Source organism: Martes martes (genome assembly GCF_963455335.1).
Source record: "Martes martes genome assembly, chromosome: 8".
Lineage (NCBI taxonomy): Eukaryota > Metazoa > Chordata > Mammalia > Carnivora > Mustelidae > Martes > Martes martes.
Genome location: NC_137895.1, coordinates 24,271,483 through 24,288,928, shown reverse-complemented (window position 1 = coordinate 24,288,928; position 17,446 = coordinate 24,271,483). Strand labels below are relative to the sequence as shown.

The window sequence follows — 17,446 nt, the reverse complement described above, 5'->3', positions numbered from 1 at the left end:
CATGACCTGAGCTGAAGGCAGACACTCAACTCACTGAGCCACCCTGGCGCCCCATCAGCTTTTAATACAAAATGTAGACAAAGTACAAGAGGGTTTAAAAATGTAATTTAAATGTTAAGCATATGTACACACTCTGGGAACCTACAAACACTGTACCTTCTCACAAGCATCCATGGACACGTATGAAGCTGATCATATATTTGGCCAGAAACCTTTGTAACTGACCCATAGGAAGAAGTGTACCGACCACAGTCCAGGGACATGGGAGGCCTCTGGAACATATATGGAGGGAGGTGGTAGGATCTGATTTACCTCTTGATGAGGTCATTGTGGCCACTGTGTGGAGAAAGGACTGCAGGAACAAGAGCCAGAGCAGGAGGCTGGTCCCATTCGTGCAGCCTGGCAATGATGGTGGCTTGGATGAAGGTGCTAGCACAGAGAAGGCGAGGAGCTGCTGGCTGGTACCCATATGTTGAAGGTCAAGCTGACAGAACTTGTTGATGGATTGAACATAGAGCATGAATCAGTGAGGGAGCAGTGGTGATTCTGGACTCTGCCTCTGGGATGGAAGACAAGGGAAAAGGGGCAGGTTTGGTGTAGGAGGCAAAAGCCAGAGGACCTGCTTTTAACCTATTCTGTCAGTTTCTTAGGGCTACCATAACAAAGCACCAAAAACTGGGTGGCTTTGAACAACAGAATTTTACTGTCTCATGATCCTGAAATTAGTGCTCCAAGATCACAGTGTCAGCAGAGCCAGGTTCTGTCTGAAGGCTCTAGAGGAGAAGCTTTCCTTGCTTCTTGTACCTTCTGGTATTTGCCCATAATCCTTGGCATTCCTTGGCTTGTAAAGGCACCACTCCAGTCATGTGGCTGTCTTTTGCCTGTGTGTCTTTATGTCACCTTTCCTCTGTGTATATCTGTCTCTCTGTTCAAATTTTCCCTTATTACTTTTTTTTAAGATTTTATTTTTATTTATTTGACAGAGAGAGATCACAAGTAGGCAGAGAGGCAGGCAGAGAGAGAGGAGGAAGCAGGCTTCCTGCTGAGCAGAGAGCCCGATGTGGGGCTCGATCACAGGACCCTGGGATCATGACCTGAGCCGAAGGCAGAGGGTTTAACCCACTGAGCCACCCAGGCGCCCCCAAATTTTCCCTTATTAAACAAACAGCGGTCATATTGGAATAGTGTCCACCCTACTGACCTCTTTTGAACTTGATTATTTCAGATTACCACCATTCTGGGGTATTGAGGGTTAGGACATCAACATACCTTTTTTTTTTTTTTTTTTTTAAGGTTTTATTTCATTGTTTATTTGGGAGAGAAATAATGCATCTGAATGGGGGGAGGAGCACAGGTAGAGGGAGAGAGGGAATCTCAGGCAGACTTCCCACTGAGCGCAGAGCCCAGCATAGGGCTCAGTCTTTAGTCCTTGGGTTCATGACCTGAGTCAAAATCAAGAGTCAGACACAACCAACTGAGCTACCCAGGCACCCCTTTTCTTTCTTCTTCTTCTTTTTTTTTTTTTGGAGAGGACACAGTTCAATCCGTAACACCTGTTAAATGTAATTGTCTATTAACTATCCAAGTGGGGACTTAGGTAGATAGGTATATTGTCCATTTGGCTTTTGCCCAGTCTTTCTGTGTTATAAAATATTGCTACAGAGCATCTTCAGGTCTATGGATTGTTCCGTGTTTTGGTTTCATTTTGGAATAGATTTTTAAAAGAACTCTCGGAATATATATTATTTTTTTTTTTAAGATTTTTATTTATTTATTTGACAGACAGAGATCACAAGTAGGCAGAGAGGCAGGCAGAGAAAGGAGGGGAAGCAGGCTTCCTGCTGCGCAGAGAGCCCGATGCGGGGCTCGATCCCAGGACCCCGGGATCACGACCTGAGCCGAAGGCAGAGGCTTTAACCCACTGGGCCACCCAGGCGCCCCGGAATATATATTATTAAGATATTTTGAAGAAGTGTGACATCAGTTATAAATTGGTTTAAAGTGCAGACAAACTTTTATGTATCGCGCAACAGGAAGTCAGAAGAATTCCCATCTCCAAGGTTCTGTTTTCTTTGTTTAGTACATTTGCCTTTGGTACTTCTAGATGCTGATTAAGCAGTAATTTAGTGTAAGAGTTTCCAAGTGTATAGCTTTAAATAACAAAGTTCTATAACCTTGAAAGGTGGACTGTGATACATATGAAATGTATATGTGTTCATTTTATTAGTGAGATTGTCGGTACTAATAAGGTTTAAAATATATTCCCTACTTTAGTGCTGCAATAGTATTTTCTACGCTTAGACTTCTCCAGGATTCAAAACTTTTTAAGAAGAAGGGAGTACAAGATGACACAGAGAATTCTATCTCTCCAAGAGCTTCTGTATGTATGAATTTAATGTTTCTCTTTACAGTACTTACTATATAATAACTGTTGACATGCTAGGAAATTGTCTGATTATTTGGATGAAATAAAGGGGTAAAGTAGAAAAAACAATGAGTTCAGAGTAAAAAGGTAAGCGTTGAAGCCCCATTTATGCTCTTCATTTAGTGGTGTACTTGGGCAAGTCCCTTAAACTTTAAAAATTTTTTAAATTAAAAATTTAACTTTTCATTTAAATCTCATTTGTGAACTGATGGAATTTAGATGTAATAATCACTAAGGTCCTTCCAGATACATCACTCCAGTATTCTAGATCTGATTTGTTTAGCAAATAAAGTTGTTTCACTTTATTTGGCTCTTGATTTCACTTTTGAATTTATTACTTTGGCATCACCAGTATGACACCTGCATTATTTCCTACCTTGGATTTCTCTAGGTAGATTCTTCCACATTTAAGCCCTGAAGTCTGTTTGACGACTGGTGTCACGAATTCTTTGACATTTTATTGGAGTTTGATAGGACCAAATAATTTAATAATAAAGGGTTGTTTAGGATTAAAACATAAAGATTCATCACATAGAATCCTTGCTCATTATTTTAAGCTTTACTAGTAAAATTGCTAATATCTAGTGTCATTACAAATAAGCAAAACTAATTATCCTAAATAGAAACTCATTTCTTACTATATTAAAAGCAATAAAAATGCTAAAAAGTAAGCTAATTCAAAAATTGACTTAGAGGAATGGTTGCTAGTTGGAGGCTATTTTGCCTCCCAGGGGTTATTTGGCAACATCTGGAGACATTTCAGTTGTTCCAAGTAGAGAGAATGCTCCTGGCATCTAGTGTGTGGAGGTCAGGGATGTTACTAAACATACAATGCCCAGGACAGTCCTCCACGGCTACCCATAGCACTGAGGCTGGAAATCCTGATTCAGATTAAGTGTGACATGGCTCTGCAGTCACAGGAACTTTAGGCACCGAGAGGTTAAGGTATGTGGATAGGCATTTTGTCCTGTATTGCTAATCTAAATCCTTGACTCCTGGAGGACTTGGTGTGTCCATTTCTAGTCACTGTCCATCCTTGTTCACTTCTTACTCTGTTCCCAGTGCTGGCTCACCCTCCTCTTCTGTGCTTCCTACCTATCTCCCCACATTCCAGCCTCCAAGTCCTGATGGCTGCTCCTTGATTATTAGGTGTTGCCAATTGGTTGGAGCTCTCAGAGGTGCATAGCGGGAACTTCCTAGAACAAATGGGCATTGTTCTAGATCATTTTAAAGTTTCCAAATACCTAAAATTGATCCCCTGCCCCCACTTGGGAAAACCTCCCTTTGTCATTCCCTCTCAGGAGCTCTGGACATTGGTCACCCCTTTGTAAAGTACAGTAATGAAGATGGGAAATCATTTATAATACATGTTTGGAACATGAGCAACATATAGCAGTGGATTAAGAAGGGAAGGGCTCTAAGTTCAGAAGGACACAAGTTTGAATCCCACTTCTGCCAAAACATACTGGAGTTAAAACAAATATTTAATTTCCTACGTCTCCATTCTCGCATCTGTAAAACAGAAGTAAGAATAACTCCTCTTTGGCTTTTTGGGAGGATCAAATAAGATAATGTGTATAAAGTATTTGGCATAGTGCCTGGAACATAGTAAGTACTTCATTAATATTAGCAACTGTTATTTATTATTTTTCAGCCATTAAGATAATGTTTATAAAGTTTTTGAAGACATAGACACCACTGGTAATATAATTTGCAATGAAAAATTCAGAGCGCAAAACTATTTTCTATAATGGGTATAGAAAGAAAAAGAAAAGTTGAAAATTGGTATGCCAAATATTAATAGAGGATGGTGGGATCGTGAATGTTTTTTTAATTTTGTGTGTGAACTTCTTACATTATAGAATGTGTAAGACAGATTTCCAAAATTAAAAATTTAATAGTATTAAATGATATCAGATGCTTCTCTTAACTTACATTTAGCATTAGTCTAGACCTTTAACATTATTAAATGGCAAGATAACCATCATTTTCATGTTGTTTAGGCTACTGAAAATAAAGTTGAGAATGAATTTTTAGATCCCGTTTCCCTAAATTCTCGAGAATATTTCAACATTCATCTCTGGTTGAGGTGCCGCTTAGCACTGGTGACTGCTTTTGTTGCACAGATTCATGGCATTGGAATCGTGACAGGTACAAATATCCTATTTTCTTAATCCAAGTTTTCATAAAAATTAATTTTACTCAGGTAATGGAGGTTTTATTGAGATACATTTTATTACTAATATTTTCTAACTTTTATAGCTTGATCTGTTTCCAGAATAAAAAATTCATGTCATTAACTAAGAATAATCATGTCTGTAGTCCCCTGAATCACTGAAAATGGCATATATATTTCTGATGTATGGAGAGCAGGCAAGGTGATTTCAAAATGCTAAAATGCAGTTCTTCTTGTCATTGAGGGAGGCAGCATAGCCTAGGGATCCCGAGCACAGACTTTGGCTCCAGGTATTTGATCTGGGTTCAAATGTTTGGTCCACCACTTTCTCCCTCTGTGATCTTGGCCAAGTCCCTTAATCCCCCTATGCCTCAGTTTCCTCCTTGGTAAGAATGGAAATAATTTTGCCTACTTCTTAGGGTTATTGGCAGTCTTCAATGGGTTAAATTTATAAAGTTTTAGATGATAGCCTGGCACATACACATGTTAGTTCTTATAGCGATTGATAATTCTCTATTTGGAAATCTACCTATCCACCCACCTCTGTCCATCTTCCACATTAATTTTTTTCACATAGTATCATTACTTCTGCAGCACTGGATTACCCTAAAGTACTTTCTCCCAAATTGCAACACATTTATTTTTCATGTTTCGTGCAGAGTCTGTTTTCCAACTTTATATCTTCCTGTTCTTCTGTATTATATAATATTCCTGTAATGGATGGATATTGGGGGTGTTATGCATATGTAAATTTGCTTTCCTAGGGTATTTTAGATAACTGCATTTATTTACTTTAGAAAACGATATGATAGATTACGTCAGCCTCATCAATGAAGTGTGTGAGGAGGCAAAAAGTGCAGGCGACAGGGAGCTACAGGCTGAGTTCTTGATGCAAGCTGTAATCATTGGCCTACAAGAAAAGCATCTAAAGACAGACATCATAACCAAGCTTCAGGTAGGAAAGAAACCTCTTTCACATTGATATTTACCTAATGATTCTGATTAGAGCAAAAGGAGAGAATTTTAAATTCCCTTAGGTGCTGAATGCATAATAGTTTGGCCAGCTCTTGTTTCAGTGAATTGGAAATGGGACTATCAAAAGGAATAATTTTATTTTAATAGGCAATAATACATTTGCTTGAAGAAAGTGAATTTATTTCTCCTCGATCTCATTTAACCCTGGTGAGAAGCATGCTTTTACTGGATGACTTAACAAAAGCTGAGAAATTCAAGGAGACTTCTTCAAAAACAGAAAAATTACATTTGTTGATTCAGTCTCACAACATTCTTATTGAACAGGTGAGCATGCTTTTGTGTCCTCAAGACCTAGAAACTTATTTCTGTGTCTTCTTATTCCAAACCACATTAGCTAGTTACTAACTACAGTGTTCCTTTTACAGATGCTGACTTTTGGAGAAACAATTGAGTTTCCTTTATCAAACACTGACTATGCAAGTCCATTACAGCCTTTGAAAAATATCTATCTTCCTCATGTCATGTTATTGGCCAAAACCAAAATGAGAATTGGTAAGAACATTTAAACACATATTACACTCAAGTCACTGATGAAAAATTTTTATTTTCAGGCAGGTTGTCAGAGGAGTGCCTTCAAATGGGATAATATTTATGAATACCAGGCTTCATTTATTTTAACAAATAGTTTTTGATTATTTACCACGTGCCAGACTCTGTGTGGGGTCCTAGGAAGTTACCGGAGATTAAATGGATATAGTCCCTGATCTTAGTGTGGGAGACAGAAATAAGCAAGTAAACAAACCATATGGAGAAGGGCATATTATATTATAAATATTGTATGAAAAATTTAACATTTATGAAATATTTCTAGAATTTTATAAGCATTTATAAAATTTAATAAGATAAATATTGAATAAGATACAATGTTTACTTGATAACTACCAGACAGAAAATCAGTGAGGATATAGAAAGCTTACATATGGTAATGAATTATATATAGGTATGTAATTATAAATTGTCAGTTTTATGAAAGATGTGGATGAATTCTGCTGATAAAGAATAATGAAGGGAGGGGGGCCTATTTAGGTAGAGTCACTGGGGAAGAGCTCTCTAGGGAAGTGGTATTTAACCCTAAACCTTAAATTGCAATTGACTAGTTCTGCATGGTGGAGGCAGAGAGAGCCTTGAGTGGTATGTTCCGAGATTAGGACAAGCGTGACCTATTCTAGAACTGTGAGAGATCAGTACAGCCTGATCAGAGTGGACTAGGGGCTGCCTCATGGGAGGAGGTGAGCTGGGATGGTTTATGTTTCAGATTATCCTGGCTGCTGGCTAAAGACTAGATTGTAGGGTAGACTGGAGCCAACCGCAAGTGGACGTCATGGGAGTTGTTGGAGCAGGAAACCAGAAGGCATACAGCTCTTGGGAATGAAGGTGGAGCCAACTGGTGCTGTCCTTCTCAGGAGCTGACAGATTGTTTCAGTCTTTCTCTAGGACACGGTCTCTGGTCTTTGACCCAAGGCTTGCCTCCCTCTACCTCCCCGGCTTTTGCCCAGCTCAAGAGGGCAGAACATCTTTGTAGCAGCTCTCTGTGTTCTAACCCTGTATTAATCATGCCTCTTCCATTTCTGTATTTCTGATGCTTTGACACCTAGGGCTATGCTGATCAGGGAGGGACTTCCCAAGGCTCACCGTTCCTAGGTTCCTAGAAATTAGCAAACCGCCATCCTCTAAGCATGCCTTTTACATGCAAACTGTTCCATAATGCATCCTCTGAACCTTTATTGGACTCCCTTATTGTCCTTTGCTGGACTCTGACACGCTGAGCCACTATTTTTCTGCCCTAATCACCCTGGGAACAGGTATCAGACTCCTAGCAGAGCCCACTGAAATTTTTCAAACTCGTTAATCCTAAACCTGTTTGGCCTGCTTCCCCTAACCTAATCATCCCCTCCTACAAAATTCAGAATAAAGCTTCTTATCCACATTTTCCCCTTGCTCCCTCCATCTCCTGCCTGACTTTTATGCTTTTCTATGTGGTGTAGTGTGCCCCATCCTCTGGGAAGTGTAACAGTCTTTTCAGTGGTGGTTGTCATTGGGCCTGTTGACCTCATCACACCTGAACATTAAAAAACCCTGCATTTTAAAACATTGCCCTTCACCTCCTGGGGCCCATTTGCCTCCTGTACCAAGGGCTGCTCAGCTCAGGAGAGGCTGATGATTGGACCGGAACAGAAAAGAGAGGGCAACAGAGGTGTGGTCAAACCATCATCTGTCCAGAATCTTCTCCCTAATGTCCTTTCTGCTGCACATCCCCCTCGTTATTATTGATCATCATTATTATAAGATTTTTCATCATCATCATCAGATAGGAATTTTGCTATTTGGGTAAATCGCATCACCTCTACATTGTTGAAATTCGAGTGTTGAAATTCTGACCTCTAGAATTCCTTCCAGCAATCTGATCCCCGGAGAGCTATTTTTGTGCATTTTTAGTCCACAATTTGTTATATTATCAGTATATTCAATTGCCACAAGAGCTTAAAGTACAGATTGTGTTAAATTGTACAGATTGTGTTAAATCAAATGTATTCTCTGCTTTCATGACTCCCTAATCTTGAAGATGTGTCACCGCTCAGTGACAATAGTGCCACCGTTTTTTAGACTCACTTGAGGCAGAACAGCTTGCTTTCTGTTATATTATATTAAATACAGACCTAAAAAACAAAACCAAAAGCAGATTTTCTGTCAAAACAACATCAGTTTCACAACTTCTTTTTCACAGAGTTGATGTTTATTGGAAACAGGAGCACTTCAATATTATGAAGCATAAAATCATCTGATTTGATGCTTTCTCGACAGTTTTCCTTTATAGTGAGCCTATACATTGCATCACAAGAATAGAGCCACTTAAATAATTGTTTTTTTCTTTGTGAAAGCCTCTGACAGAAAAAATCATTTTGAAATTGTTTTTATAAAACCAAAAATAAACATCATGGTTATTTGAGATCATTTTCCCCCTTAATGACAAAACCTTGAGCTTTCCCATAATGAAAACATGGATTACTGATTGATTGTATAATAGGTGTGAAAAAAGCTGCAAGAATGATGCTCGGGAGTGGGGATATAGGAGGGAGCCATCTCTGCCCTCAGAGAGCCTGTTATCAAGCTAAGGAAACAGAGAAAGAGAACTGTTGGTAATTTCTGTAATTTCTGAATCTAGAAGACAAATCTAGAAGTATTTTTAGTATATATTAATACTTTATTATACATATAGCATATTTTTCCATATATAGTACCTATACATATACACCTGCTTAAATTACATGAAGATACTTGATATTGTCTTATATTATTAAAAAGCTGTAGTATAATTTGAAACAAGAAGTGAGACACATAAAAATGGGAGCTGTGTTGAAATATGAAGTTGTATTGGACGGATGATATTAGCATATCCTTGCCTGGGATCTACTCACAATTGGTCACTGTTGGGATGAAGAACACGGACTCTGGAGAAAGATTTCTGGTCCATTTTCCTTGAGCAGGTCACTTTAACTCCTCTGGGCTTCAGTTTCCTCTCTCATAAAATGTGGTTCAGAAAAGTTCCAATCTCACTGGCTTATTGTGGGATGAATGAGTGTGTACCTTGTTTGAAGGGCATCTAGTTTGTTCTACCAGCATTGTAGGTACTAGTGATTCTCACTGCTCCATGGCTGACACCTTGCTGTCCTGGGAGCACCCTGGAAGCAAGGCTCAGTTTCTTCGTCTCCATCTTCTCTGCACCATGCCACCAACCTGCCTTGTCCAGAGTCAGGGCTCTGTAACATCTCCCTGGATAAGAGCGAGAGGAAGAGGGAGAGATACACTTTTCCCACCATCTTTCCTTTCCTTCCTCAGCTAAAAATTTATAAAAAGTTCTTGGTCTCTTGAAAACTCTTTGTAGGGCATTGCATTTTGGAATTGAAATATTTTAGAACCCAGAGAGACCTTACATATTTTTTAGTTGTATTGCCTCATTTTTCAGAGGAAGACACTCAGGACCTGGAGGCATGTTGGGATTTGTCAAATGTCTCAAATGACATGGTAGTGCTGGTGACCAGCTCAGACCCAGCACTTCAGCTGGCACCCAGTAGCTATATCAGTCTGCAATCCTGCACTACCTTCCTGTTTATATTTCTCCACTGTGCTCTTCAACTTTCCTCTGGATGAGTATTTCCCCCACTGCCTTCTGCTCTTTATCCCAACATTTTCCTTTTTTAAAATTACCAAAAGACAAGGTGATCATCAGCTGCCAGCCCCAATGGCCAAATTCTCTGGGAAGCCTTCCCTAGCCTTTCTGGGGTCTGGGCGAAGGCCTCTGTAACCTGCCACCACATTGTCCTGTGCTTTCCCTCCCACACAGTTGAGCACACAGTATTTTAACTGCCGCTCAGGCCATTCTCGTTCACCATTGAACACTAAGCTCCACAGTCTGACTCTTGTCATTGTTTAGAGTGTGCGTCCTGGAGCCAGACTTGCCTCAGTTCTGATCACAGCCCAGCTACTTACTAGTCTCATGAATTTGGGTAAATTACTTAAACCTCACTGTGCCACTGCTTTCTTCTCTGTAACGGCAGTGTACTAATGAAATCCAGCCAGAGTTGGGAGGATTGCGTTAGAAAATGCTTAAGTCCTTGGAGGGATATCTGGATTATAGGAAGAACTTAAGAAACCTGAGCTCTTAGTTTTCTCTCTTCTCATTTTTTTCCAATGCCTCCATATTATCCAGCACTCAGAAAGTATATGCTAAGTAGCTATCTGTCTGTCTGTCTGTGAGGGTAAACAGATTAAATCTAATGCCTCTTCAACAATACAACAGTCCTTCATTATGTTAAGTGATGATGGGACCACACAAGAAGCCCCTATCCACATGGCTTTTGCCATCTAGTTGCAGTGACAAAATATGCATAGTGAGCAACCACTAATAGAGCTGAAAAGAAACAAAATTACTGCCTGTTAATATATGCAAATTTTTATTGGGAACAATATAAAACTTCATAAAACTTCCAGATGTTTCCCTGCTAACAACCTCATCTTAGGAACACAGTTGTTTTGTAGAACATAATGAAATTTTAAGAACTGAAAGAGACCTGAGAAATTATCCTTCATTTTAAAAATGAGAAAATGTCAAAATTTATCAAAGATAAAGTTGCAAAGGGCTACTGTTATAGTGCATTGAAATATTTGGGTACTGAATTTTAAGAAAATATTTCTTAGATGCTAAAAAGTAAAGACTAGCAGAGTTCTTAATAGAACTGATGGTGAGAAAAGTCTGAGTAACTTGGAGACTTATTATGAACAACCTATTCCTTATAGGACATACAGTGGCCAAACAAGTATATTATACCAGTAAAAAGAAGGATCCCTCAAAGTGGTTCCCTGCCCTTCATCTTTTTGAAATAGCACTGAAGCTCTGTCAGGTATCAGCAACAGAAGAACATGAGGTGGAAGCTGAAATCCTTTTTCAGAAAGGTGAGATGTACTTGGGGTCAGAACTATAATAAAGTTTATGGAATTTTTTTTTTCTTATTTATGATAGATTTCTTGAAAGCCTGGTCAGTGACTATAAAAAAATACAGGTTTTACACGGGGCTTAGTGATGCAAAGACATTGATACCCCTGCCAGACTCAGTTTGGGATAGAGAGAACACTGCTTATTTTAAGCTTATATCAAGAAAGGGGAAAAAAGTACTGTTTCTTAGTTTCTTTTATAATTATAATTGACCCTCATGCAAAATTTCATGTTTGACTCAAAAATGTCCTCGTCAGCCATTTAGCTACAAATAATGTTTCTTAAATAATGCGGGAAGACATCTTTTATGCATAATTTCATTCCTTAGGTAGGCATTTTAGTTAATTTCTATAAAAGATACATACCCATTTAAACTAAATAGCTATAGCACACCTATATTTATAAGTTACATACAATACATATTTGTATAATATGGCCAGATAATTTTATTGTGGCTGTTTTAGCTGTGAGAAGAGTGATGATGATGATGATGATTGCTATCATTTGTTGATCATCAATTAGATGAAAGGCACTATAGTTGTCAATGTTTAACATCTCATATTGCTAATTCTTGCAATAGCTCTACAGGATAGGCATGGCTAATCCTAGTTGACAGCTGAGGAAAATGAGGTACAGTCTGGCTGAGTAACTTTCTCTAGGTCAGCAGCTTCTAAATGATAGTAGCCAGATGTGAACTTAACACCGGGAGGCTCTGTGCTCTATGTGCAGCCCTTCACATGCTGCATGAACACTGTGAATCCTTTTCATATTGATAAAAGATTTCCCTTTCTTGCGCTTCTGGCTACAGAAGTGCCATTCCAGTGAAGGCTGTGGCTCACCATTAGGTCTGAGAGCTGTGTGAGCCCTAAAGCATTTGCATCATTTGTGATTGTTTTCAAGTGTTTGTTGACTTTTTAGGCTTTATTTTAACAGTTGTTTTCTGTGATATCTGCAATACTAGACAAAAGTGGACATGGATGTAGACAAACGGAATAAGCCTTATAGAGGAAAGGAAAGTACAAAGGAAGGAAATAGAAAAATAAGATGGTAAGAACATTTGTGTCTGGAAAGCCAAAGGAGGCTTTGACTCAGTGTTTCTCACTAAAGGCAGAGTGAGGCTGGAGGCTCCTGGGGAAGGAAGCAAAGGATCTTTCACTGTTAGCTGACCTTACCGCAAAAACAACAGACAGATGGGCAAAAAGGACAGCACATCCAATTTTCTGAAGTTCCAGCATGAAATATTTATTCTGAAGTTCTAAATGATAGAAAAAGGAAAAACCATTTTTATATATATATATTTTTTATTCTTTCAGGCAAAATAGAACGTCAAATATTGATGGAAGAGAAATCTCCAAGTTCACACCTTGGGAGTTTGTTTGAAGCTATACAGCTAAGCTTGAGAAATGATCAAAACTCAGGGTAAAATAAAATCTTTCCATTGTTATAACTATATGTGTTTTGATTTAAGTCCTATGTTTTGGTAGTACATTGAACATTCAAGGCTGGGATGACTGGGAGACCCCCTTCCCACTGCAGGGCTCATGAACAATGGGGTTCATTGTCCAGCAGGTTTACCGACTTCCTTTTCAAGATCGTTGACCTTGGCTCTGATCAAGGCTTGTTTTTACAGTGATGGTTGATGATGGCAGTTATCACGGTGGTATACTGGACTGTGAATTTACTTCTAGTCTTTACTCACACCGATCTCCTGTCTGTCCCAGGATTCTAGCAGCCTCCCATGGATGGGAAATTGTATCTAGAAAGGATTTATGTGGATGTTCACTCTGTCAGCAGGACCAGGGCTGGCCAACTTAATTCTATATAAAAATCATCTTAAGAATGGGTATACATCAGTATTATTACAACTATACTGATTTAAATGGCCCCAACTGACAGGTTGGATAGTAAATACACAGACCTAACCCATACCAAATCCCTGCTTTCTGCATAACTCTGTGTGTCTCTTTCCACTTTAGTGTAGGAAGATGGAAAGAGAGGTCTGGTTTGCAAGGCAGTTTCCTTAAGACCTGATTTTCACTTCTTTAATGCTTTCTGTGCTGGACTATTCTAGAATGGTCTTGATGCTGGGCTCCAGAGAATGTTGCCAGCACAGGACGAGGCTGAATGTCTCTTCAATAGCTTTTAATTTCAGTATTGGTGTCTATGCCAACAGTGCTATGAAAAGAAGGTGTGAGTCTGGGGGACAGGTACTGGTTTTGTCTATTTTTACCTTTCATTAGCTCAGAAATTGTGGAAAATGATGCAAAATGATTATGAATGGTGAAGCTATTTAATAAGTACAATGTTATATCATTTTAGGTTGATAAGAGACTCCTACTTAGAAATGGCCCTATTATTTTTACATATGAGGAAGCCAAAAGCCAAACTTTCAACATCACCATTAACACTTAAGGTAATAAACTATTTTATTATAAGTCTTAAGTTAATTGTCTTTGAACTTGCTATTTTGGTAACTCTGTGCTAGAACTAATGAGACTGATTTTCTTGTATGACTTGGAGAAATTAATTCACTACTTTATAGTCACACTCATGTTTAAATACTTCTTTGGATACTTTATATAAGGCTCTGGAAATAGAGTGAGTGTGGACATTTTTACCTGTTAAAATGGTATACATGAAATGTAGGTATGTGTAAATACTCTAAGTTATTCATATTAATCAGGAAATTACAAGAAATGATATATTGGTTAAGCAGATGGACAAAGAAGATTTTCATCAAGGATATGATGTACAAACAGATCACCTTTTGAAAGACTCATTCATTTATTCATCACATACCTACTGAATATCTACTGTGACCCAGACGATATTCTGGAAGGTTATGAAGCAGTGATTAAGACAAACTTAGTCCTTGTTCTCATGGGGCTTACCTTTTAGTAGAGGGAGACAGACAATAAACCAGTAAAGGAAGAAGCAAGAGGAAGAAAGGTGGGAAGGAGGGAGGAAGGGAGGGGAGAGAAGGAAGGGGGGATGATTTAGGTGGTGAAATTGGGGATTAGGAAAGAACATGGGTCGGTGGGACTGTGAATGACTCTGTTGGGAAACATAAGGTTCAAGGTGGGATTTGTTGGATGAGGAGAGTTGCAGAGGCATGTCATTGGCATCATGCATCTATCTAGAGCAGTCCTTCCAAACTGAGGGGCAGAAGCTCCTTTGGGGTCCTGTGAAAATACAGAATCCAATTTGGTATGTTGAGGTTGAGGTCTTGAGGTTTGATATTTCTAAGGAACTCCAGGTTAATACTGCTACTGCTGGTCTGGGGGCTACACTTGAATTCCAGGGATCTAGACTGAGGAAGATCCTGTGGGCAGGATGTGGGTGCATTGGAGATAGATGAGCCCAGTAAATTGCAGTTTTTACTTTTTAAATTTCAGTAGGCTTTTTATAATTCATTGCAATTAAGTAATCCTTTGACCCAGCAGGAGATTTTTTCAGAAAGTTTTGGTGTCAAATCTCTAATTTTTGAGACAGCATAGACGTGATTTAAACCTTTAGGCCAACAGGCTTTTAGTTAGTTGAATTATTCACATGGTAGCCACTTAGGTAGATATAACAGCTATTATTTTATTTTATTTTTTATCAAAATGATTACATAGAAAAGTTACTTTTTATGGTGTGATGAACATGTTTATTTCTAGTAAGAGAAAATGAAAATCTTTGTTTCTATGGCAAGTAGCAATGCAAATTGATAGGACGCTAGGATAATAATATATCACCTTTTTGGCCTTTACTAGAGAAGTATTCATAGTTAAGAGCTTGAATAAGGTAGAATTTGAATGAAAAAAAATAGCATAATTCCATACAATATCACATTATTTTTTGTATGATGTAATACAAATATTTTAGCAAGTCATACAATTAATAGAAGCACAGGAACATAGAAAACAGCCAAAGACAAATAAGAATTTATCCAGACACATTCAACCATTGAAATGATCACATTAGAAGTTTGTCCTAATAAAGGCATGCTTTATAAACCCTTAAAAAAAACCACTATTGCTTCACTTTTATGGAGAGTCCACAGAGCAAAGTGACCAGAGTACTGGTCTGGGTTTGAATCCTAGCTTCACGACATACCAGCAGGGTAATTGGGGTCTTTCTAAGCCTAGTTTCCTCATCTGTGAGGTGGAGATGAGGATATTGACCTCTTAGAGTAGGAGAATTAAACAAGATAATGGGCATGGCACATAGTAAGTACTCAAAAAAGAGGTGTACCGTTTTCTATCAATATGTGACTTTGACTAAACATTCACATTTTATCTTTCTGGAGTCTTTTGTACTTAGTAGGTGTTCAATAATTATTTTTTTAGTTAAATGGAATTGACTATTTCATGAACATGTATTCATTCATTAACCAAATACTTATTGAGTGCCTGATGTATGCCAGGCATGTTACTTTCTTTCCCTAAGAAGCACAGGCGAGCAAGGGAGAGAAATAATTATATCAAAATCTAATGAGGATTATAATCAAGATATGTCAAAGTAGAGAAGTGGAACAAAGTAGGAACTAATTCTGCTTTGGGGGAATACTGGAGAAAACTTCACAGATGAGATGAATTTTGAGGAATGACTAGACATTTTCCAAGTAGTTAAGCAGGGGGGAAATAATTCAAAGAAAGAGATTAGCAACCACACATATTAAAAATAGATTTATTGAGGTACAATTTACATATATGAAATTAACCTATTTTAAGAGCACAGTTCACAGATGTTTGGTAACTTACAGAGCTGTGGAGCTAGCATCACCATCCAGTTTTAGAACACTCCCATATTCCAAGAAGATCCCTAGTGCCCATTCGCAGTCATTTCCATTTCTACCCCTAGCCCCAAGCAACCACTAATTTGTTTTTTTACCTCCATAGATTGGCCTTTTCTGGGTATTTCCTATAATGGAATTTCATATAAATGGAATCATACGATATGTAGTCTTCTGTGCCTGCTTCTTTCACCTAGTGTTATGTTCTTGAAGTTCACTTATGTTGTAACATGTAACAGAAGTTTGTTCCTTCTTATTGCTGAATGAGAAAGTAGTCCTTTTTTCAGATATACAGTATTTTTTTTTTTTTTACCCATTCAGCAGTTGATGGATGGATATATGAATTGTTTCTACTTTTTGGATATTTTGATTAATACTGCTTTGAACATTTATGTACAAATTTTTAAGTATATGTTTTCAGTTCTCTTGGGTGTGTATCTAAGAATGGGATTGCTGGATCATATGCTAACTCTATGTTTAACCTTTTGATGATCTGTCAGATTGTTTTCCAAAGTGCCTGTACCATTTTATATTCCTTTGAGCAGTGAATAAGAGTTCCAGTTTCTCTACAGCCTGGCCTTCACTTGTTATTATCTCTATCGTTGATTGTAGCCATCCTAGTTGTTATAAAGTGTATCTCATTGTAGCTATGGTGTGCACTTCCCAGCTGTCCAACTGTGCTTTTCTGTGCTTACTGATCATTTCTGTATCTTCTTTGGGGAAATGTTTATTCAGATCTTTTGCCCATAACCTAAACTAATTTTTTTTTATCACAAGAGTTTTAAAATGTATATTCAAGATTCAAGTCCTTTATCAGATATTTGATTTGCAAATATATCCTCCAGTTGATGGCTTGTCTTTTCATGTTGTTAATAGTGTCTTTGGAGACAAAAGTTTTAAATTTTAATGAATTCCAGTTTATCATTTTTCTTCTTTTATATATCATGCTTTTGTTGCATGTCTAAGAATTCTTTGCCTAACCCCAGGTGTTGAAGTTTTCTTCTATGTTTTCCTTTAGAAGTTTTATAGTTGTAGCTTTTACGTTTATGTATGATCCATTTTGAATTAACATTTGTGTAAAGTGTGCAAAGATCTAAATTCTTTTTTTGCACATAGATATCTTTTCCTAATACCAATTGTTCAAGAGACTGTCTTTTCTTCATTGAATTGCCTTGGTACACCATTGTCAAAAATTAATTGATCATAAATGTAAATGTTTATTCCTAGACTCCCAATCTTATTCCATTGATCTACAAGTCTACCTTAATAGGAATATCCACCCTCTTGGTTATTGTAGCTTTCAGTTAGCTTTGAAATTGGAAAGTACATGTCTTGCAACTATGTTCTCTCTTTCCAAAATCATTTTAGCTACTTTGAGTCCTTTGCGTTTTCATATACATTTTAGTAGCTGCTTGTCAATTTCTGTGAAAAACTAACAGAATTTTGATAGGGATTGTGTTAAATCTGTAAATCAATTTGGGGACAATAGCCATCTTAACAATATTGAATCTTCCAATTCATGAATATGAGCTGTCCCTTCAT

At 37.9% G+C, this 17,446-nt stretch overlaps 1 protein-coding gene across 1 annotated transcript in view; it reads left to right on the top strand.

Moving 5' to 3' along the window:
- CFAP54 (cilia and flagella associated protein 54) overlaps positions 1-17,446 on the top strand; it is a gene marked incomplete at its 3' end in the record, with an annotated part of 309,422 nt that overhangs the window by 222,322 nt on the left and 69,654 nt on the right. The window contains exons 51-58 of the mRNA XM_080810201.1: positions 2,275-2,380; positions 4,429-4,576; positions 5,399-5,556; positions 5,724-5,900; positions 6,002-6,128; positions 10,932-11,087; positions 12,441-12,546; positions 13,447-13,540. Of these exons, the coding sequence (XP_080666327.1) occupies positions 2,275-2,380; positions 4,429-4,576; positions 5,399-5,556; positions 5,724-5,900; positions 6,002-6,128; positions 10,932-11,087; positions 12,441-12,546; positions 13,447-13,540 (1,072 nt within the window). The remainder of the gene's footprint in view (positions 1-2,274; positions 2,381-4,428; positions 4,577-5,398; positions 5,557-5,723; positions 5,901-6,001; positions 6,129-10,931; positions 11,088-12,440; positions 12,547-13,446; positions 13,541-17,446) is intronic.